Here is a 24,006-nt window from a genome sequence, read left to right as displayed (position 1 = left end):
GTAGAGGCTAGTTCTCCCTGCAGAGGAGAACTGGTCCCGTGGTTCCTTTAGCCCCTTTATTTAAGCAACAGCTTAACTATAGGCTAAACAAGGGGAGGAATATTCATGTTATTTCTTGGAAAGGGGTGATGTTTTCCTAGAACTAGGGTAATGCCCTCCTTTTGACTAAATATGGTCAAACAGGAAGTGTCATGGCATCAGGTTCATGAGGGGAGTGGGAGATTTCCTTAGAGACTTTTATGGTATTGAAGTGTATAAAGAAGCTGTAAGGTCAAGAGGTGGTCAATTTCTCCAAGATGTTGGTTCTAACAGGCTGGAATTTGTCCTGCCTCCATCTTGTTTTGATCAGGGTAGTTTAAAACTTTGTTTTGAGACTTCCTGACTCAGCTAAACAATGTTTGCAAAATTAAGCAATGCCCAAAGCAGTGCCTGTCTCAGAGGGAAGAATATTCCAGATAATAAAGATAGCCAATGCAAAAATTCTAAGGCAGAAGTGCACCTCAGAAACTGGAGTGCAGTGAGCAAGAAGGTGAGTCTCAGGAAATGAGAACAGAGCTATCAGGGAACAGGTCATGGAGAGCCATCGTAAAGACTGGCTCTTACTCTGAGTGAAATGGGGAACCATTATAGGGTTTAGAGCACAGCAATGGCACAATTGAACTTTATTTTTAAAGGATTACTCTGGCTGCTGTGAGATTAAACTGGGGTAGAGGTGAAGAGCAGAAGCCATTAGACCAGTTAGAAGGCTTCCTTCTAATAGACATGAGAGAGGACAATGGATTGAACCTGGATATTAGCAGTGGAGGTGAAGAAAAAACAGCAGACTCTGGATATATTTTGTAGGCCGCACCATCAGGAATGCTTATAGGATGGGTTGTGAGGGGTGAGAGAGAGAGGAGTCCATAGCTTTGGAACTCAGTTGCTATCAACTGAGATAAGGAAGGTTTCAGGTAAAGCAAATACGGAAAGGAAGAATGGAATTCAGATTTGGCCACGTGAAGTTGAGATGTCTACTGCACATCCAAGTGTAGACGGACATCCAAGTCTGAAGTCCAGGTCTTCACTAGGGGATATCCATTTGAAATTTATCCACAGAGAGATGGCATTTAAATCTAGTCACTCCAATTACACAGGTTCCTTACCCCTTGCACACGCGCATTGCTCCTTCCTGCCTCTTGGATTTTGCTCATGCCTGATGTCTGCAAGGGCGTTCTCCCTCCTCCTAACCTACCCACATGCTGCTAAGTCCAGCCTAAGTCCCCACCCTACCCATAAAACTTTCATCAACAACCCAAAGTGTACTCTTTCCCCTCCCCTACTCTTTCACACGAGAATGTCTTATTTGTCTCACTAAAATAGGATCTCTTTGAGGACATCTGCTGAATGTTCTAAACTTATTTTGCATCCCCTGTAGCATATAGCCCCATGCTTTGCACTAAGTCAGTGCCAACTAGTACATAAGCCTGCTTGTTTTATGACAAAACTTCAGAAGTTTTGATCCGGGTATTTGCTATCTCATGAACTTTATTCTGTATTAATCACCATGTGGTTATTTGTTAAACTTATTTAGAATAGGTATATTTCCCCTAGGCTTCTTGGCAGACACATAAAGCATAAATTGCTAATTCAGATTACAATCACCAATTAAAAAGCCCTTCAAAAAGAAGTGAAGCCAAGACTGTCTGCAAACACACAAAGGATCCATCCTGGACCTCTTCAACTCCCACCGCCTCTGCCTTCACAGAGCTGTCCCAGTCCACACCCACCATCAATCAGTCAGATGCTCCCCTCTTGCCCAGCCAGGACTGCATAGATGACAGCTGTCAGCCCCCCTCCATAGGCACCTTATACAGGCCTTCCTCATACTCAAACTTCAGAGAACATCAGCATCACTTGGAGGGCCAGCCCCCCCGCCCAGGGTTTCTGATTCCGTACCTTTGGAGCACAGCCTGAGAATCTGCATTCCTAACAAGTTCCTAGACTATCTGGCTTTGACCCCTGCCTGGTCCTGACGTTAGTGTCTGAGTTACTCTCCCACTCCAGGCTGCTCGATGTGTGCTAGAGCTACCTACGTTACTGGCCATACCACCTCACCCCACACCCACCCCCACCTTTCTTTGTTCCAGTCTCAGAGTCTGAGGGTCAATTTGTACCTTTGACCCCAATTTCTTTCTTCCTCTTCAAGACCTCCTTCCATCATTCTCTCCCTCTTTCTACACCTTTAGTCCTTCACTGTGTCCTGTTCAAACATCCTCAACTCCTTCCCACTCATAAATACATAGATAGATATAAAAACATAAGCAAACCTCTCCTTGACACTATAATTCTCTCCAATTATCATCTAATCTCTTGCTTCCCTTTCTAATTCAAAATTCAAGAAGAAATAGTCTTACTTCCCTGTCTCCACCTCCTCCCTTGACATTATTATCTGGCTTCTAGCCACACACCACCACCCCCACTTCCAAATTGCTCTTGCTAGAGTCAACACCAACCACTGAATTGAAAGGAATGAATGTTTTTCTGTCCTTATCTTCCTGGACTATTCAGCTGCATCTGACATTTTTTCTTGCTTTCTTGAAATCTCTTTTCCTAAATTTTACGATGCCTTATTCCCCTGGTTTTTCCTGGTTCCTCTCCAACCAATCTTCCCATGTCTTCTTCGTAGGGTTCTCCCCTCCTCATCTGACAACCCTTCACGTGTAAATGTTCCCCAGGCTTCTGTCTTTAATCACGTGGTCCCGAGCTTCCCGATCAGTGTGTCAGCACTCGCTGTGACAGGCATTCCAAAGATGTTGACCCTCTCAGGCCTCGGCGACTGCCTGGCCTGTGTATCCCAGTGTGCCAGACACATTTAATGTTTTCTGTGCACCGTCATGTGACTCTGTTCTCCAAAGCACTCCCAAGGGAGCTCATCCTCTGTCCTGCTTTCATTGTCATCAATGTCATGATGGCGCTGAAACTTACGAGCCCAGAGCAATCCATTGTGGAAACTTGGGAATTACCCTCAAGTCTTCCCTCTCCTTTACTTCCCACATCTAAGTCATTTCCAAATCTGTCTGATCCTTGCCTGCCCTCCTACCACTATGCAGACCCCACTACTTCGTGCCTGATGCAGCTTTGTGATTCTCAAATCCACCCTCCACACAGCTGCCAGAAAAGTTTGTCTCAAATGCAAATCTAACCACACCACTCCCCTGCTTAAAAGGCTCTAATGCCTCATTGCGGACAGGATGAAATCCAAACTCCTTTCTATACCAGAAGCATCAGGACTGACCCCTACTCATTTCCCAGCCTCACATTCTACCCCTTCCTCCTTCTGTTCTTGCCAACAGGCCTTTGCCCATGCTGTCTGTCCTCCACACCTGGAATGTTCCAGCCCATTTTGCCATCGTCACACACCCACTACCTCCTCTTTTAAGCCCCAGCTCAGGTATTGCCTGATTCCTTCCCCTGCCCCTCAAGGAAGTGGTCCATTCTGGGTTTCTCTGAATATCCTAGGAATATTTCTGTTATTGTACTTAGCACATTTGCATTATAATTATTTTACAGGATTTCTCTCCCCACTAGATAGCATGTTCTTTTATATCCCCAGCTCTGACACATAGAAAATACTCAATAAATAATGGATGAATAAATGTAGCCTTAGGCTTTTCCAAAAAAATAGTGCATCACACACAGTTCTAGAAGCAACATTTAGATTCCTTTGGAATAAACATAAGGTCAGTAAGCTTTAAATTTGAGGCTGATTTGAGAAAAGCACTTCAAACTTCTTTAATTAAAAGATAGACAAAACTCTGTCAAAATTAGACTCAAAGGAACATTCAAATAACTTTCTTTTGCTAAAATCAGGTCGAATGTGGCTTTACTTGAATTAAATAATACATTGTCTTGGAACCTAGACTTTTTTCCTTCTTTATGTTGTACAGGTGTTTTGTATGAAACTTGCTAGTTTTCAAAGCTTTGTCATGCACATATCTTATTTTTTCCCTATAAACCTCTGAAGACAGCTAAGAAAAAATGATTGTGCCATTTTATACATGAAGAAAATGGAGCTGAGAGATTGTGACTTTCCCAAGTCAGTGACTAATGCATGGCTCTATAGGCACTGACGCTTAGGCTAGCAAACTATTTTATTGAATGCATCTGCCTCTGGCTGTAGATTTAGTGTCTTTCTTTCTTCCTCCCTTTCATCCTTTTTGCAATGGAATTGGATTCATAAATCACATGTATCCTAGACTATCAAAAAAATTCAGCCAGATTAGAGAATATTTTTGGTTACATGCCTCATACATATATATGTTAGTGTATTCTGCCATACACAGTGATGCCAAATTTTGTACCAGCTGAATTTTCTGGTAAGCCAGCAATGCCTCAATTAAAATGGATTGAAGCCATCCAATCTACTACCGAACAACAAACTCAGAGTTAGGAAACATCTTAAAATCTCTCCAGTTGAACCACTAACTCAGTGCTTAAATACTTTCTAGAATAGTCCAAACAAAAGCTTCTCCTGTCATTGCTTCACCATCAGCACAAGGAGTTCACTGTTCTAGAAGCAATGTTGCCAATTTTAGAACCTTGGAGGAATGTTTTTCTCTATAGTCTGTTATCTCTCTGTAATTTCCTCCTGGTGAAACCAGCAAATTTTTCTGTTTGTTAGTGTTACAAACTGACCTAAGTCTGGATCCCAGCTCTCTTGGTTATTAGCAGATATGAGACCTTGGCAAATAACAGCCGTGGACCTCAGTGTCCTCATTGGTAAAATGGATCAAATGAAACAATGCATGTAAATTGCCAAGGACGACAATATCTTCAGTAAGTCATTGTAGTAAGTGTTCAATAAATATTTGTTAAATAAATGAATGACCCTTCCTATATCCTTGACCTTGTCTCAAAGCAGCAACTCCTCATGTTGAATTTCTGTTTTTGCAGGAAAAAAAAAACACACTTATCTGGTGCAATAAACAGATAACAAATGACTTTCTTGTTAGGAACATAATCCTCTTAAAACAGTCCCATTAGCCTGTAAATGGTACAAATGTCACGGGGTGGGAATAGTGTCACTCCATAACTTGAATCATGCAAATCTAACTTTGCCCTCATGGAGTAAGAAGCACTATTTCAAGTTACATCCAATTCTTTATCTTGTGATTAAAGCATAAATCGTAAATCTTGCTGGAGTAAATCTTGACAAGTGAGAGTACAAAAACTAGGGCACTTTGAAGAGCTGTTGTGTAGAAGATGGAGCGTTTCCTTCACTTACGCAGAGCTTGGATGAGTCTCTATCGAGGACCAGGACAGACAAGGCTCTATTGAAGCCACTCATTAAAGCCACTTCAAATTCAAGAGTTCTACCATTCTAACAAGGAGAAAACAGCATCACCATTATTGGCCCTTGAGTATGCCCTTCAAGAAGTTAACCTAATGACTCTATCCACAACATCTGTTGTGACTATTCCATTTGCTTAAGTCCCAGGAGACTACAGCAAACGTGTGTACCAAGGCGTGAGAGTGAAGCACACAGTCAAAGATCTACTGGCAGAAAAACGATCCAGGCAGACAAGTAACTCAAGATTTAATGTAAGTCCCAATTTAATACCTTTCTGAAGTACTCGGGGGTTCAAGCTCTCTGTTCAGGTTAGTTCTCTCTCCCTTTATCCCCACAAGAATCCCGCACTCCTGGGTCTCATATTCTCGAGAGCAAAGCCCTCCTTTAACTGGCACGTGCTTTAGAATTACTTTCATTTTTCATTTTTCCCCATGATGGACCATCTTCCTCTGCAGAGCACACCCACTTGATATCTCCTGTCTCTCACTCAGTGGTGCCAACATTCACACTATAACCTAAACTTCCCTTTTGTTCTCCTCATCCTAGTCTATTTTACACCGGTTTTCATGTCCTTTTTGAAAGAGTTTTTAGATCCTTATTCATCTGCTATTGATTTTGTGCCCTTGGAAACAGGATTCGCATTCCCTCATCACTGTATGTCACTTAAATCACAATCAATAAATGCTGGCTCTCTTCCTGACTGAGGATCCTGGTGGAGCAGAGGAATATGGGTGGAGAGGAAGCCCTGGCCCTGCCAGGAACCAGCCGTGTGGCCCTGGGAAAGTCACTGTACTTCTCTGGGCTCAACATGATATGAGTCATTCAAAATGACCTCCAGGGTCCCTTCCAGATGTAAAAATCTCAGACTATTATTAACCTCATGGTATGTTTGATAGCTGCCAGCAAGTGTTCCAAGAGCTCTGTGATCATATTGTCTGGCTACTACAGCTAGTGTCAATAAAAAGATGACATATCTTTTCATTTCCCCCAGCCATGAATTAACAAGGGCTCAGCTGGCGGGAATAATGCTGACCTTCATCTACATGTTACTCTAAACCCAACAGATAGAGCTTAGGGAAAAAATCCTCTCTGTAAGATGCAAAATCAAAATTTAAATATCCTAGTAGGAGATATTTTGAGTCTAAAACCTTTATCTGCCATCCGTGTCTTCACAAATAGCTCCACTCTGTGCCTAAGATGTTTAAGTGGTTGCACACAGATCTCCAAAAATAATTCTAGAATGGCAATAGCATTTGGCTATCAAGATCAGTATATAACCACCTATTCTATTAGGTAAAATATACTGACATGAATGTCAGGCATCTGTTGGCATCTTCCAGGTGCAGGGCATAAGAGCAGATGACCAGGGATAAATGAGGCAGTCACATGCAGTACTAGTGCAGGGGCTGACACACAACAGTTACTGATTCTACTCCAGCTTATCTGCTGAGCACGTTGGCACCACATTCAACGCTGCTCCAAAATCAAACTCCTGGGACATGTTCCAAGTGAACCAACTCCAGATTCAATTTCCTCCCATCCAAGAACACCTTTGGTTGCACATTTTATACTACCCTTTCTTTGAAACCACCTCCTCTCTTCTGGTTCAACAAATGGAGCTAAGCTAATTCAGAGAGATCTGAATAATTGGCTCCTTATCTGCTCCTAAGTCAGTGTTTCTCACAGTGCCTGCTCTGAATCATCTGGGGTGTGTGTTAAAAATATCAACACAAACCTAGTCTCTTGAGAGAGAGAGAGAGAGAGGAGAGAGAGAGAAAGCAGAGTCTACTTGCAATGAGCCACAGCTTCAAGTGGAAATAATGCGGATTGCTTGGCCACAGCCACAGCTACAACTACAGATGAGAGAGCAACTGAATTTTGAAACTTGATGAAAGTTCCGGGCAAACTGTCAACTGGAAAGACAAGAGTCACACATAAGGATAATTTATACCCATAGTAAACGAGCAGACATTGTATCTGCCTAGTGTGAAAGGGCTATAATTCACACCTTGGTATCATCATCAGTGCCTATATTCAAATAAGTCACTATCCCAGAGTTATATAAAAGGACAAGTTACATAAAAGGCATATATCCCACGGGTGGACGTATGTTTTTCTTTAAAATTTACCTAATAGTGACTTCTTGCTCAAGATCTGTGCCTATCAAGCCACAGATTCTGTTTTTTCTCCTTATGTTTTGATGTTTTTACTTTTTAAAAGACAAAACAATGTAAATATAATTAATAATATTCCATCTGATTTGATTTCATTTTAAAATGCAGATCCCTGGGCCTTTCCCAAGTCCGACATAAAGTTATTGGGCTGGAGGGAGGAAATGGTCATTTTGTTATTTTTTTAAAAGCTCCTTTAGTGATTCCTTTGCACGTTACTGTTGGAGAACTTTGCCAGGGAGCAAAGAGCAAGTGTCCAAGCCTCACACTCCGCAGCCAAGGTTCTTATCTCTCCCAGATAAGAACTTGCTGAGTTATTACTATTGGCGCAGTGACACTGTGTTATAGAGAAAGTGGATACAAGAAACATGTAATGCCTAGTGTGAGCCGTTAAACACCAAATAACCCGGTAGAAAGGAAAAATTCTTACACATTTAAAAAATACAAGAGCATATAACCAAGCACTGGACTAAGTGCTAAGAACAAAAGACCAGGTAGCATAGCCATGTGATAGGAACACTAATAATATTTATGTAAGGACAATTTAAAGTGCACTCCCTTGTGTATTATATCATTGGATAGATACGCTAATCCTGTAAGATCAATTTCACAGTTTCCTACTTTAGAGAGGAATAAGTTGAGAACAATAAAAGGGAAGTAATTGTTTCTAAGTTGCACAGTTAGCAAGTAGCAGGACTCCCAACTCCTAATTCCATATTCCATATTTAAAGGGGAAAGTCATTGTGGACTAAAAGTAGAATAATCTCTGAGACATGCAAACAGAGGAAATGTTTTAAAAGAAAATGCAACATGTAGAAAGAATTTCTAGGACAAGAAAGGGACAAACCAGTTCTAACCATGGTATTTATTCTTAGGCATCCGTGCATGGGTGATACAAACTCACCCTTAACTGTGCGTTCCCATCACATTACCCGACATCTCAACGCTAGTATCTTACTTGAATACTCGGTTCAATGACCTTTTAAATTCAGGTAATTAAATGCATAAAGTCCCAAAATGTGGTTATTTGGGCTTTAGGCATTTCCAGGAGTTCATTTTACTGTCCACAGGCTCATGTTTCATCCTCTCAGATACTCTAAAATATCTTTAATCACAAGAAGGATATTGTATTCATTAATCATCCACTCTCGAGGGCCTGTTTCTGTCCCTGTTGCGAATACAACCCAATGAGCAGGAATAACGGAGCATCGTGCTACTGGCAGACCCTGTGGGGCTCTAATTCTTTGGCTAGTAGGGAGACTACCTCCTCTTTTTCACACCAGTGCACTATGAGACAATGAATCTAGTATCTCAGGTAAGTTCGGATAGGGAAGCCATCCATTAGACATGTTCAAAATGTGCAGCTGACAGCATGAGCAATGACCAGTCAGGGACTCCACCACGTGGTTTTACCATAAGCATATTGTACTAGACCAAAAAAAATGGACCCCCGCCCCAAAGATTCCACTTCAAGTCCCTGGCACCTGTGAATGCTGCCTTATGTAGCAAATATGCAATTGAATTAAGGATCTTGAGAGGAGGCGCTTACCCTGCGTTACCTGGGTGGGCACTCAGTGCACCGTAGGCTTGTAAGAGAGAGAAACACACACACACAGGGGTGGACACACTCAGAGGAGGGAGCCGTGCCACCACTTACACAGAGGTTGCAGTGACGAGGCCACGAGTCAAAGAACACCAGCAGCCACCAAAAGCTGCAAGAGGCAAAATAGATTCTTCCCTCTCATCCCATGGAGGGCACGACCTTGCTGGCACCTTGATTTTGGACTTCGGGCCTGCAGAACTATAAGAAAATAAACCTGGATGGTTTTAGATCACCCTGTTTGTGATCATTTGTTACAGCAGTCCTAGAAAATTAATACACATATATTATGAAAACGCCGTCCCCCTGGGTAAGCATACTGTGAGAAGTATCTAGCTGATACTCAAATCTCTGCCCTTTCATTTGTGACAAGACTCTGACAAATTTACACAAGACTATGTTGATCCATCTTTACCACAATTTCCCTCGCAAACATCCGTTTTTGATACCATGAAATGTCTTTCACATCTTTGCAGTAGGAATAAAAAGAAAATTCCTTGCACCGAAAGAGACTTTCACCAAAGACTGGAAATTAAAACCACTTCTATACATTTTTGCCATCATTCTGTGGCTTCACAACTATTATTATGTATCTCTATTTTTTAAAAATGGCTTTTCTTTTTTTCTTCTCAAATTTTTCTGTGGCATTCTTCACTATTAGATCTTCTACCATAAAATATAAATATGAGTCATGGACCAACATCTAGTACCAAAAAATATGTAATTAAACTTCTGATTACTGCATTTTTTTCAAGTACACTCTTTCAGTTGAGTTCCATGAAAGCAAATCACTGAATTTTTTTTAAATAACATCACAAAATTCAATAAACTGTCCATTATCTATTTAAAAAAAAAAGCCATAAATCTAATAGCCACAATGTTTCAGTTTTGTTTTAAAATTCAGTGAATAATTTGCAGACTATTGAGATTTTTTATCAAGTTTTTCTTAAGCTGTCATATATATTCATTTAAAATCGTTGAATATACAACAGCTGACATGGAAGGGAATTGTAAAGTTTGCTGAGTAGGAAATGGAAATCAGTTTGGAATGGAAACTGTGGGAGAACGGGGGAGTGCTGTGCTGAACAGAGAAGAATCACGATGGGCCTAGATATCAGGGCCTGATGTTCAATTTCTTTTTTTGATTTGTGGACAGAGTAACAGCCCTCTCGCTCTGCTCATTCATCAAAGTGCTGTATCAGGAACAATAAGGAAATCGATATGAAAGTTCCTTTAGGTTAATCCTGCATAAACGTGAGGAAAAATAAGTGAAGATGTCTGGTTCTGCTTTCGGAAGGTCTGCACTGAGGAACATGTTGAGGAGAAATATCCCAAATGGGAGATATATTTGGATTACATCAGCCTTGATTTACACATACAGTACAGATACAGACCGAAATTTCACTCTTGCCACGTGGCCTGGTTCGCTTTTCAAATCATAATTGCTTACAGTTATTTTCTTTTTTTACATTTTCCTAAATTTGTACATTTAAATTAGCTGCTACATATCTTTACATCAAGGACACGCAGGCTGAGGCCATATTGTCAGCTGGATTTCTTGGTTAATAATCTTTCCTAATTATTTTTGGAAGGAAAATATAAGCAAGGGAAAGAAGTATGACGATAGCAGATATTTCATGGGAAAATGCAGAGGAACAGAAGGGGAATAGGTGCCGTTTGGTATCTTTATGGCATGGAGTAATTGAAATGTTTGTTGAGAGGTTGGCAAAGTCTAACCGTAGAACAGATGTACATCGTCTGCCTCGGGTCCTAAAACCTGTCTGTCCGTCCTCCGGGACTGCTAGTTGGACGTTTGTTTAGTTACCCATCCAGCTGCCGCTTTGCTGCACTAGTCACGTGCACAGCTCAGTTACCACTGAGCGTGAATGTCGTGATGTCCAGATCTGCAATTTGCATTTGGATTTCTTGGGAAGTACTGGGGGGAAAGTACACAATTGGAAGCTGTAAATTATATCACCTCAAAGTTTCTTCAATTTCCCTGGAACTTTGGAAAACACATCTGAGACATCTCTCCTACAGCAAGACAAGCTGCTCCTTCCTTAATATGTTTGAACCCCTCCTTCTGGCTACGAGTGGTCTCGGACATTCCCTTCTGCTCTCTGGGCCTCAGTGTCCTTGCTGATAGAAGCAGAGAGCTGGGCCAAGTCTCTAAGATTCCTCTCATTTCAGGATTCATTTTTTTAAATAAATTTTATTGTGCAGTATATACCTGAGGTTTACAACATGATGTTATGGGATACACATATGTATGTGTGTATGTGTGTATATATCTATAGATAGTAAAACAGTTACTATAACATAGCAAATTAACATGACCATCATCTCACATAGTTACTTTTTTGTGGCGAGAGCAGCTAAAATCTACTTATTTAACAAAAATCCCTAACACAATTCAATTCGATTAACTTTAGTCCTCATGTTGTACATAGCTCTCTAGACTAGTTCATCCTACATATCTGCTACTTTATATCCTTTGATCTACATCTCAGTATTCATTTTTAAGACTCAAACTTTATAAAGTTTATCCCATTCCTTTATCATCTTCATTTTTTTATTCATATTTCAAATGTTCCCATCTCACTGTTTAGGATTTAAAGTAGAACAGAATCTCTGAGGATGAGCTCAAACCCAATTTGAAGCATTTGGAGGCTAATGTTTTAGATCATTCTGTCATCTGGGAACCTATAGCACTTAAGTTTCCTGATGTTAATCTTCTAAGACACAGGAAGCTTAGCATGGTGAGGAGTTTGGGCTCTGGATCCAGATGACCCGAATTCAAATCCCAGCTCTGTTATTTGCCCACTGTGTGATGATGGTAAAGTTACCGAACCTTTCTGTTTAAAGGAGGATAATATCTGCCTTGCGAGGTTATCATAAGGGTTATATTTCATATTTGCCAAGGGCTTGGCACATGGTAGGTGCTCAATCAATGCTATTGCTATTAAATACCTACTACATGCAAGAAACAATGGAGGTTAGAATTCAAAGCAATGCAAGAAAGCCGTTGCCCTGAAGAAATGTATAGTTCAGTTGTGGGGGAAGGATTTATATGCTATTAAAAATTTAAAAATGGCTTTGCTCCAAGTGCCGAAAGAGTGATTGTGACCATCTGTGCACATTACAGAGGTTCAGAGGAGGGTGAACACAGCATGGGGAGGGTGGGTGGAAGAAGACTTCTCGGACGAAGGTGCACCTTGAGCCAGCTTTGAAGGAAGAAGATGACTCAGTTGCCCAGGAAGCAGGTGTAGAGTACAAGCAGAACACACGGAGGGGCACCGACCTGGGGGAAGGAGGCATTTTGTCTGCAGGGTTGAGAAATGAAAGAGAAGTTTGGGAGGCCAGCCTGGTACATAAACCTTGAAAATTCAGTTCTAGTCTTGCCTGTTAAGACCTCGCAGACACTCCCCTCTCCTCCCAGAGCTTCTAGCGTATTTTTCTGCTAAATTACGTATCATATTGCACTATACCTGCTTGTTTTCTTAAATCTCTCCCCCCATTGGCTATGGTCTTGCTATTTCTGTTTGTTTCTTCTGGACCCTCCAGCCCAGGAAGAATGGCAGTGTGGTAGAATGGTCAAGGGCCTGCATCTCAGAGGCAGACAGACCAAGGCTCTGACTCTGGCGTGTGAAAGTGTTCTCCTTTCTCTGGGTCTTAGTTTCCTCCTATGTAATGGGAATAGTGATACCCACCATACAAGGTGTTAGGAGGGTGAAAATAATGCCCTTAAAGCACATGGCATGTTGCAAGTGCTCAGCTAATGGTAGATTTTATGGTTTTTATAGTATCTGGCACATGGTGGCACTTGACAAATGTCACTGCAAACGTGCATTGCACTGAGGTAGATAGGCACTAGATTAAGGGGCACTCTGGATAGCAGCCTTGAGTTAGATACTCTGAATTATTACAAAGTCTAATATAATACAAATAAGTCAAACCATTAGAAAAGCCACTGGGTAATGTTTGTGGGTTTGAAAACTTCATTCACTATGAATAAATGAAACAACAAAACAGTAGGAACAACACTTAGCTGCCCTAATTTTACTCAGCAATGCCATTCCCTGCATTCTGCAGGTCAGGGTGGCTAGAGTTGAATCTCCAACCTGGTGGAGTTTATTAAGATCATTTCAATCACTCCCATTCTGCAGTCCTGAATGTCCAAAAACTTAACCAGTCTTGGATAACAAACCAAGAATTACATTTATTCATCATGGACTACTATTTCCTGAAACACCCCACTTCCAATGACAGGACAAAGAAATAAAAGTCCTAATATTTGGATCAGGCTTTGCTACCAATGCACTGACCTACAAGTGACATGACTTTCTTAAGCCTACATTTCCTCAATTTCAAACGATCTTCTGTGTGGTGCAGAAGGGAGGGGGTCAGTCTTCAGTGTTCTCAGTGTGTTCCCCCCGCTGAGTGCAGCTGTTTCTCTTCTTGACTCAGTAGATTTTCCCAGACCTCAGAACATATCCCACCCACCGGCTCCCCTCCCCCCAAACTCCCAGGCCAAGATGAGCCCCCTCTTTATTCTGAGAAAGATAAATCCTCTTTTCTCTAGTTCTACTAGAATTTTGCAAATTGAGTTTGCCATGAAAACAGGGAACAGAAAAAGCACATAAAACATAGGGACAATTATGTGGCCTACAAATGTTCTGACACCAGGGTTAATATTATATCTAGATGGACACAGTGGCACAGCAGAGGTGACCTAAAAGTCTACCACTTCAGCTCTCTCTTGGATATACAAGAATTAATAATAATAATAGCTATCATTTACTGCTGGGCTCTGAAATAAGGACTTTACAAATATTTTCATTTGTCTACTTTAAAATATGTTTCATTTATCAACACAAGCACAACAGCTTTAAGAGGGTGGCACTCATATCTGTTTTTTTCAGATGGGGAAAATAAGAATCAGGTAGGAAGCAGTAGAGCTTAGATCTGGACCCAGGTTTGTGGGACTCCAAAGTTTCTGTTTAACCTGGAATTCTGCCTTCCTAAGTTTATGTTTCCAGCCCAAGGAAGGCTGAGCTTTGGAGTAGCCACTTTGCTTCAGGTCCTGCTGCCCAGTCCTCACATCACCCTGCAGATTTCATACATGATGTTGGGCCCCAGTTAAGACTTTTATTCCCTCTGGGCCATGTAAGTTTGTCTCCCCACCCATCCCTGCAGTGTAGACTGTTCAAGGGATGCCACCCCCAGCCAAACCAAACCCAGGACCTTCCTTTTCTATGGTACTCAGACATCTTAGAAGAAACTAGACCCAAGAAGCTTTTCATTTCCTTCTAGAACGTATCTTAGTTTTGTCCCAGAACCTGCTTCTAGAATATAGTCCCACCTTGGCATTCCTCACTACCCTCTGGTCTCCTGGAACTCTCCAGGGCAGCTGGGCCTCTCTGTATAAAAGGAAAACACTTCCTGAACCAGAGTCAAAGCATGCCACACTGACCTTGCAGAAGCCTCTTTTCTGCTCTCCTAGAGATCTCTCAGGCCTACCTCACACAACCCATTTCTCTCCAACCTTCAGCTGACTCCCCTGCTATGCCTTCTGCTGCAGTGGGATTTATTTTCTGAATATTGCCAAGCTGATCTGAGAGGCTGGCATCCCATAGCTCACTCCTGGGAATGGACGCAGAATGCCACTCCTCCCACTTGAGAAGGAAGAGACCATATCAATTCCCTTCTGAGGGCTGGAAGAGATTCCTGAGCCTGATGAAACATCGAGTTTACAGCTCAGTTAATCTGCTGCCTCTGGTGACCCACTCCTTCCGTGCTCTCTTAACCCCCATGGGGTCTGGGATTCTCTCACCGTTGTACACACTAAAGTACCTTACACATATTCTTAATAAACATACTGGCCACTAAGGAAGGGATGGGGATTTCCTTATGCCCTTACTTTCTTATGAAAGTGTGGGAAAAGATGGGCAAAGGGAGACCACCAATGCTCTCATTTCCTAGGTTTTAGTCCTCTGTGCTAAGGCCAGATGGCACTCTTTACTCATGTAGGAATCCAATTTTAATCAAGACGTGCACCCCAAAACTTGCTGAAACTACGACAATTTGTATATTGTGCTACTTCTCTTTGGCATTCTGTTGGAGGTGCTAATCAACAATGAGAAGGCCGAGAGAAGACGCAGCAGACTGTAAATAAGTCCACAAACCAATAGCCATACCCTAAAATTAGGGCACTGGCTGTACGTAAATTCAAGGAACAAATCGCAAGTGCTGCAGCCATCAGCACATTGTCACATCTAAGAACCTGGCACATGTATGGTGTATTGAATCCACGGTTGGAAGAAGAGTAAGCTTTGGACAGAGGTATCCCAACCTCCGCAGACATACGAGTGCAAAAAAGTTGTCACCATTGCTAGTACAGGAAATACTCATGCCCTTCTCTGATTTCTTTATTTTTCATCTCTTCAATGCTCATAAACTGAACCTCTCCTACAGTGTTTTCTGGCTTTGTAAGATTGACATACTTGCCTGGGTACAACAGCACATGGGCATCAGATGGCCTAATACGTGTCTTCCTGCTTTGCTATTGCTTTATTTTTCTTATCTTTTCTTATTGTTTTAAAAATACCTGTTGTTCTCTTTGTTTTTGGCCACTAAAGCTCTTGATAAAACTGCAACTTTTCTTAATAAATACATCTCATTTGTCCTTGCTATACTTTTATGAATTGCCAGCACATGTAACTTCTGCAAGTTTTGATAAAGGGAATCAGTGTCCATCCCGGGACCATCTCCCCCTCACCTTTTGCTTAGTCTCAGTGCTTTGCATGTTGCTTGTTTAACGTCGCCAGCTAACCCCCTTCATGGCCTAGGAAGAATTAAAACAGAAAAAAATATTTTCTGAGCAGGCAGTGCCTTGTAAAATCAAAATGCCAATGTTTGAATACAGAAGTACATACTATATTCTGGGCATTCATTTGAATGCATGTTTTATTTTCTAAGGCTTCTAAATGGCCCATTGTCTGACTTTAATTAGCCCACTGTTCTGCCCTATTTAGAGAACTGAACCACATTTCTAGGGCTTTCCATGTTCCCCACCCAACCACCTGCTCCTTCACAATCGCAGAAATTTTAAAAATAATAATAAAAGCAAAACTTTTTCAAGCAACTTATTTTTTCAGCTGTTCTATTGGTTCTGAAGTTGTTTTTTTTTTTAAGTCATGAAATTTAAAATAATTCCTGGTGGTGAATTCTTTCACACAGCTTGCAAAAATAATCAAGTTTTGCAGTGAAACAGCCATCGTAAGTCCATCTGGCAGGACTGGAATTCTGCAGATTCTGTTCTGGCCAAAGTGCATCCCAGCCACTGCTTTTGTTCTAACTTAGCTACGTAAATACAAATAGCTTTCCAAAGGCCCGCCAAGATCCAGGAGGAGAAAATGTGTTTCATTTTGCAACTTAGGCAACAGAAATCACTTTCTCACTGAGACAGCCTGGACATAATTTTGTGCCAAGCAGGAGAGTTTTAACAGTAAAAATTTAAGAAACCGTCAAAAAGTTGGAATTCTGTAACCAAGTGAGCTTTCCTAAGGTCATAAAATAGTTTATATCCCAGAAATTTAAGACACTTGGAATCACAGTTCTCAAAAGATTTAAAGATTTACAATAAAGATATGAGACCTAAAGTCTATTAATCTTAACTAGTTGCTTTAATTACAAAAGCAATATATTCATAAAATTTCAAACAAACAAAAGAATATGAAGTGAAAAGCAGAAATCTACCAAAGTCCTCCCTGCTCACACTCACCTTGTTCTACAACCCAGAGCCACCCCATTGAGTTTTATGTAAATTCTCTCAGAAAATTTGCTGTGACATTTTATTAGAGAGAAATTAAGTTGTCACACCAACAAGTTAATGAATATTGAAATCTGTTAGATAATCACACACATTATTACAAAAATGCATAAATTAATATTTTCATGGTAAATTCTCTTCCCTGAGAGACAATTTAAACATGGCTTTTAGTCTTCATTTTCCCTCTATTCACTTGAAGGCCTTAGGCAGATCACATAATCCTTTTATGTCAGTGACAGAGCCCCTCCTGTCACCCAAAGCTGGTGATGATGGAGATAAGGTGCACAAAACCAGGTGAGCTCCTTCTTTGTAAGATAAGTCCCTTATAACCTAGGTTTTGTAGACACCAAGGTAAATGTTTTTGAGGATATATGTTTCAATATTCCCTCCTCAATTAAAAATTCTTATTGGCCCTAGGATTGGGCCTACACAATGTACTATTAAATTCAATCACTTAAGAATGTAGGGTTTTTCTTTATAAATAGGGCAGTGGGAGGGAGACGTGCCACCCTCTCACACAGGCATCAGCAGGAAGGTTGGTGACAATGAAGAAAAGAGGGAAAGAGCCCCGAGAATGGTGCAGCTCCCAGGATGGGTTGCCACGGTCCGCACACTTATGGGAGCGTCGCAGCCCTTGTTGAAGCATCTCTAAAAGGATGTCCAATAGAAGTGGACAAAAATGTCACCCGCTGGCCTCCTGAAATCCTGGCCCTACTGAGGGCCCATCAGACCCTCATCGCTGGGTCTCTACTCAACCACAACACCCGTACACTCCCTCCATCAACCCTTTCAGAAGCAACATTTTAGCACCAGATTCGACTTCCTAGAACACCACTTTTACCTTGCCCACGCTGCAAAGAAACTGCTGAAGGGGCATTGCCCGCTACCAGACCTAGTCTAAGTTCCTTAGCATGGCTCAGAGAGCCCTTTCTAACCTGGTTCCGGCTTTTCTTCTTCTTTCCTGTCCTCGTATTTCCTGCTTGCATTTCCATGTCTGTGACATGCTGTTCCACAAATTCAAGCCTTTGCTTTTCTCCCTGAAGACAATGTCCCCTGAGCTATCTGCTTACTGACTTCCTTTTATCCTTCAAAACCAAACTCAGATATTACCTATGTTATGATGTGTCCAATCACATTTCCCCAAGACAGTAAGTCACCCCCACACCCACCCTGGTCCTTGCCCCATCCTTCTGCCTGCACTGAATTGGGTCTAGAATCCAGCCTACATGACTTAAGAGCTTTGTGATCTTGAGCAAGTCCTTCAGAGTATCCGTTTTCCAATCTATAAACCATGGAGAATAACTTATAACAATCAATCCCATTGATTAATGACAGAATAATGAAAAATGCACGTAAATCATTTAACACACTACAGAGTACATAAAGCACACAAATATTAGTTGTCACTAAAAATGATCACACACACAATAACATATGTGAAGTGCCTGGCACAGAGTCTGGCAGGAAGTGGGTACTGGGCAACGTTCATCCTCTCAACCTCAATCCTTATTTTTATTATTGCACTAATTACATATATATTTATGCACCTGCTTTCCCTATGGAACTGTGTGCTAAGAATAGAATCCATGTCTTATTCCTCTTTGTATTTCTGGAAAGTACCATAGTCCTCTTGCCTAGTAGGCATACAATGCATTTTAATATAATCAATGAAGTGAAAATTCTGCTCCCAACAAACCAACTTGCTTATTATTCCTTGAAGAAGAGCTGTGCATTCCCACCCCTGTTTTTGGTTCCAAAAATTCCTCACCCCTAAGAGCTTCCTTTCTCTTCTCTGCATCCTCTTCGCCCTCCATTCAAATCCTCCGAGCATTGATTTCCCCCTTTTCTGACTTCCAGAGTTAGAGCATAGACCATGTATCTGGAAACCAGGTACAGACTGCTCAATATCATGAGCTACTCTTTCCTGGGTATGTCTGTATCAGTTACTCATTGCTGTATCAAAAACTACTCAAACCTGAGTAGTTTCAATTACATTGATGTATTATTTCTTGCAGTTTTGTATGTTGGCTGGCAGTTCCTCTGCCGGTTTCCCCAAGGTTCACTCATGCACTTGCATTTAGCTGGAGTCTCAGCCAAGCTGGAAGGTGCAGAATGACCTCCCTCATGTGTCTGGGAGTTGGTGCTTCTGCCTGTCAGCAGGGCACTTGCGTTCCCTTCCACACAGTCACTCATCCTCCAGGACTAGCTTCCTCATGGGGAGGTCGAAGGGCAGCATTTCAAGCAGGTGAAGGTGAAAGCCGCAAATTCCCTTGAGGCCTAGACACCTCCACCACATTCTATTGGTCAAAGTGAGTCCCAAGTTCATCCTAAATTCAGGAAGTGGAAAGACAGACTCCACTTCGTGATGGGAGGAGCTACAAAGAAATTGTGGCTGTATTTAATCTACCACAAATGTCTTGTCTCCCTAAGTAGATCCCGATCTAAGCCCTTTGATTTCATTTTTTCTAGCACCTGCAAAATCCAGCACTGTGCCTTGCACATCAGAGGTGCTCAATAAATCTCCGTAGTTTGATTGAGAGACTAGTGCACAGAACTTGCTTATTATGTCCTTGAAACATCAAGGGAGCATGAATGTAAATTTGAGAGTCAGACAGTCTTGGGTTTACATCCTAGTTCTGTAATTTACTAAATGGGAGATTTGGGGCACTTTACTTAACTTCTCAGTGTCCTGTTTTGTAAAACTGAGATGATGATATCTACCTTATACTAAGATAACATTATATAAAGTACCTGGCGCATAGTGATGCTTATAACTGTAGTTCCTAATCATTATGGGGTATTTTTCTTATTTGGGATTAAATATATAACTCAGATAAGTGGCCCATAAATCAAAACATCTTTCAAGCTTTGCAAAAGTAATAAGATTTATGAGAACATGTTTGGCATAGTTTAGTCAGTGCATAAGATTTCATGCCAATCAAATTGCCCCTGCTATATGCTATATGCTTTTCACATTAACTAAGCCATGTAATTCCCTATGCCCATGTTTTCCTGGGGGAAGAAGGTGTTCCAGCCTAACACAGGTACTCATTTAAAGGCTGTGTTAACATCTGGTATTAACTTCACATTCATTCCAAAGTTTGACAAAAATTATATGGCCTGTGGTGGATCTAAATTCATATATTAAAATGTGGTGTTAGAATGTTCAATATAATATCATCAGTTCCACCTGCCTCACAACCATAGATATGATAAAAATGAAAACTTAAATGTATAAAATACCATGAATTCCTTGAACAGAGATACCACCTATTCACAAGTGGCTATGATTATTAGATTATTATTACTTAAGTATTAGTAATAATATGTTCAAGCTTAAAAAGATATTTTCTAAACTGTATTATTTAAATTAAAAAATAAAATTATACAGCAGTGTGAAAAAGGTCATGTTAGTCAGAGATCTCTTCCTTAGTACATTTCAGTATATTTCTCCAAATGGGTTGGCACCTAGAAATATTATTATGGGGTCATAAAATGACAATAAATGTACTCAAGGGAAACTCCTAATCTTATCACTTTACTACCTTGGTGACCTATTAGTTCAAATTAACTCATTTTCATGGAGGGGGTTTGGGGGCAGCTGTGGGGCTGCTGTGTTAGCTGCAGGAAGTTGCAGACTGGCAAATTTCATTCAAATATAAACCTCTAAATTTGGCTACCTGGCATTGCAGGATCCTGTTGTTTGCAGTATGCAAAATAAAAATTATATACCATCTCGCTTGGTCAAAAGTTAAGAGCTCTTCAATATTAATTTCAATGGATTTGTAGGATGAGAGACAACTGTGTGACTATAATATATTGAACAAGGAAGAATGAAATGTGAGTTTTCCCTTAACATGGGAAATGACAGCAAGTATGCAAGCTGAAGGCTCCTGGGTTAGGCTGCTGTCTCCCAACCTATGAAATCCGGGAATGAGACAAGGAAGCAAGTGGCAGCTCTGAAATCTGTCCAGTGAAATCCTTCCCAGTCCCATGGAGGCCCCTTGGAATGCCTTTATGCTCTGGAAGATGAACTGAAGAAGTGTATTATCATTGATTTTTGTATTTATCCCTCAAAATATTTCCCAGGCCACCACACAGCAGGGCAGCATTAATTATAGCTACAAACCAGTTAATTTGATGGAAACATTTTATATTATGATTGTTATATTATGATTCTGATTGTGAGTCACAAGTGTTTGTCAAAATGTGTCAAAATTCATCAAATTGTACCCTTAAAATTTGTGAGTTTGATTATATGTAAATTATATATCAATAAGGCTGACCTCCAAAATAGAATATCACTTGAAGGATTAAGGAGATGTATAGATCTATCAGACAGGGAAGTATCCAATCCCACCTAATCCTTTTTGTGAGCATTTATATAATTATACGATCCCTCTGGATATCCCTAAGTCTCCTTTACATTACATTTTTTTAAAAACTATGATACTTTTCTATTTTTGATTTTTGAGTTATTAGAATGCTTGAAAGGCAGTCTGGTGAGATGATTAAGAAACAGTCTCTGAAATCAGAAAGTTCCTTGTTTGATCCCATCCACTGCCACCACCACCACCACAACCAACCCCATCCTAGAAAGGAGCTTAGGTTATTCTCTCGATGCTTTGGTTTCCTCGTCAGTAAAATGAGAATAATATTACTCATTTTCTGGGGTGGTTGTGAGACTTCGGTGAGATGATACATATAACATATTTGGCCATAGCAATGCCCAACACTGTGCTTATGAACTTATTACAGGTAAGTGCTTATGAATTACCTCTATTATAATTTAAATCTCTACTGGAAAACATTGGAAATCATGGAAAAAGCTTTTGTGCTGTGTTAAAAACCAGGAAGGTATCTAAGTCTCGGTTTAATATTTAGAGATTCAATCCTGTTTCAGGCAGACTAGATTGGGGGTAAGGAGATCTCTCCCACAACAGAACTGGATTCTGCCTAAGACAAACTTTAATGCATTGTTGAGCTAGCATGAAATAAGGGAAATCTCCAAAGCTGAGGGTAGGAGGCAGGGGTTGGCATGGGAAGTTAAGGAAAATTAAGACATTGCATGATAAGATGATCATGACCAAAAAACAGGTTCCCTGAGGACAAGTGCCCTGATTGGCTTCACATGTGAAGACTGGTCCTTGACTTGTTGCCAAGGTTGGGAAACTGATATTGGGACTCCAGGCTTTATCTGGGGATCCTGGAAGGCAGCTTATTCCCAAGAAATATAAACATAAATCCCCTGAAGGAAAGTAACCTCAATTTAGTACCACAGATTTTCACAGATTAAGGTCAAAAAGATATGAGTTTCAATCAAAGCTCACCAAAGCATAGGAAAACAAACCACTGTGCCTGAGTCAGCATAAACAATAAATAACAAATTTAAATTCCCAGGACTTTCATATATTAAAATTACCTTAGGAAAACTATATCATAACTTAATAAATAATGAGTACTCAACAAGAGACTCTCAAAAATTACCAACTATGTTTTAAAAATCAGATGGAATTTACAGAAATAAAAATTATAACATCATGATATAAAAAACTCAGTGTGTGAGAAAATGAACTATAGTTGAAGAAAGAATTAGTGAACTGGATACAGATCTGAAGTAATTTATGCCCATCTATAGAAAAATATATTTAGTAAAATAATTGACATAGAGAAAATAAGGATAGCTTAAGAGATATGGAGGATAAAGTAAAAGGCCTAACATATATCCAAACAGAGTCCCAGAAAGAGAGAATGAATAATAAAGACAATATTAGAAGAGATAATGGTTGAATTTTTTTCAGAATTTAAGAAAGACATGAATCCCCAGACACATGAAGCACATCCTACACCAAGTAGGATAAATACAAAGAAATCTACCTCTAGATAAAATGAGGTAAACTTGAAGAATCTTAAAGACGAAAGGATTATATTAAAAGCAGTCAGAAAGAAATAAAAGATTGTCACAAAGAATAACTGTAAGATTAATTTAATAGCAGACTTCTCAACAGCAATCATGGAAGCCAAAAGACAATGGAATGATATCTTTAAAGTGCTGAGAAAATAATAATTATAAAGTTAAAATGTAAAATCAGCAATATTATCTTTCAAGTACAAAGTCAAAAGAAATAATATTTTCAGATAAAAAAAAACCTGAAACAGTTCACCACCTACACTTAAGAAATGTTCTAAAAAATTATTTTAGAAAAAGGAAATGAATCTAGAAAGAAAGTTTAGAAAAAGCACAAGCAAAGAAAATGGTGGACATGTAAGTAAATCTAACGCAGATTTACTTAATAAAATGTTGACGATGATGTCTAATTTGTGGTGGTTTAATAACTAGAAATAAGCTAAAATAAAAGAAAATAACATATGCATGTAAATTAGGAAAGGGATGGTAAGAGTTAATGTTCTTGTCTGTCAGTTGAAGGCTTAAGATATTGTTCGTAGGTTTTGTTAAATATGCATGGTAAAATTTTAAGGGTAACCATAAAGAATGGAAACAGATGTATAATTTTCACAGCAGGTAGAGGGCAAAATCATACAAGAGATAAGAACACAAGAGACTTCTTTTCATCAAATAATAAATAAAATCAACTAGACTTGTAATTGTGAAATCTCTGTAGAGTCTTCCAGTATTAAAATTGGGTTGGAGAGGAGAGAATGCTGGCAGGAAGGAGGGGAAGGAGTCTAAGATGCTGGGGATTTTTGATGGTGGAAGAAAAAGAAAGGAAAACTTTTATAGCAGAGATATCAAAAGGTGAAGGAGCTGTGTCAGCCACAGGTATGTGGACTTTCTCCATGCATAGGGCAGAGGCAGGAAGCAGAGCCATTCCAGCTGATGAATAAGTGGCTGACTGAGGCTGAGGGGCCAATAGGGTGCTGTTACTGATGGTCATCAAATTGGATGTGTATTCTGTGTCTCCCAGAAGCCTTTATCCTGGCCCCAGCCCTGGCCAGAGCAGCTAAAGGGAAGCAGGCAGGGAGAGAAGGTGAGAGAAGAACAATGGGACGTCTCCCCAGGCAGCACCTGGGACAGCTACCACACTCTGCCACACCCCACTTAGACTTGAAAGGA

General features: G+C 40.4%; 1 protein-coding gene across 1 annotated transcript in view; it reads left to right on the top strand.

The window, feature by feature from the left end:
* The window catches only part of POU2AF2 (POU class 2 homeobox associating factor 2), a 37,778-nt gene that overhangs the window by 5,760 nt on the left and 8,012 nt on the right, over window positions 1-24,006 (top strand). The window contains exon 2 of the mRNA XM_069468960.1: window positions 5,471-5,580. Coding sequence (XP_069325061.1) covers window positions 5,471-5,580 — 110 coding nt within the window. The remainder of the gene's footprint in view (window positions 1-5,470; window positions 5,581-24,006) is intronic.

The sequence above is a fragment of the Eulemur rufifrons genome, chromosome 6 (genome assembly GCF_041146395.1).
Source record: "Eulemur rufifrons isolate Redbay chromosome 6, OSU_ERuf_1, whole genome shotgun sequence".
Lineage (NCBI taxonomy): Eukaryota > Metazoa > Chordata > Mammalia > Primates > Lemuridae > Eulemur > Eulemur rufifrons.
This window is presented reverse-complemented; position numbering and strand designations above follow the sequence as displayed.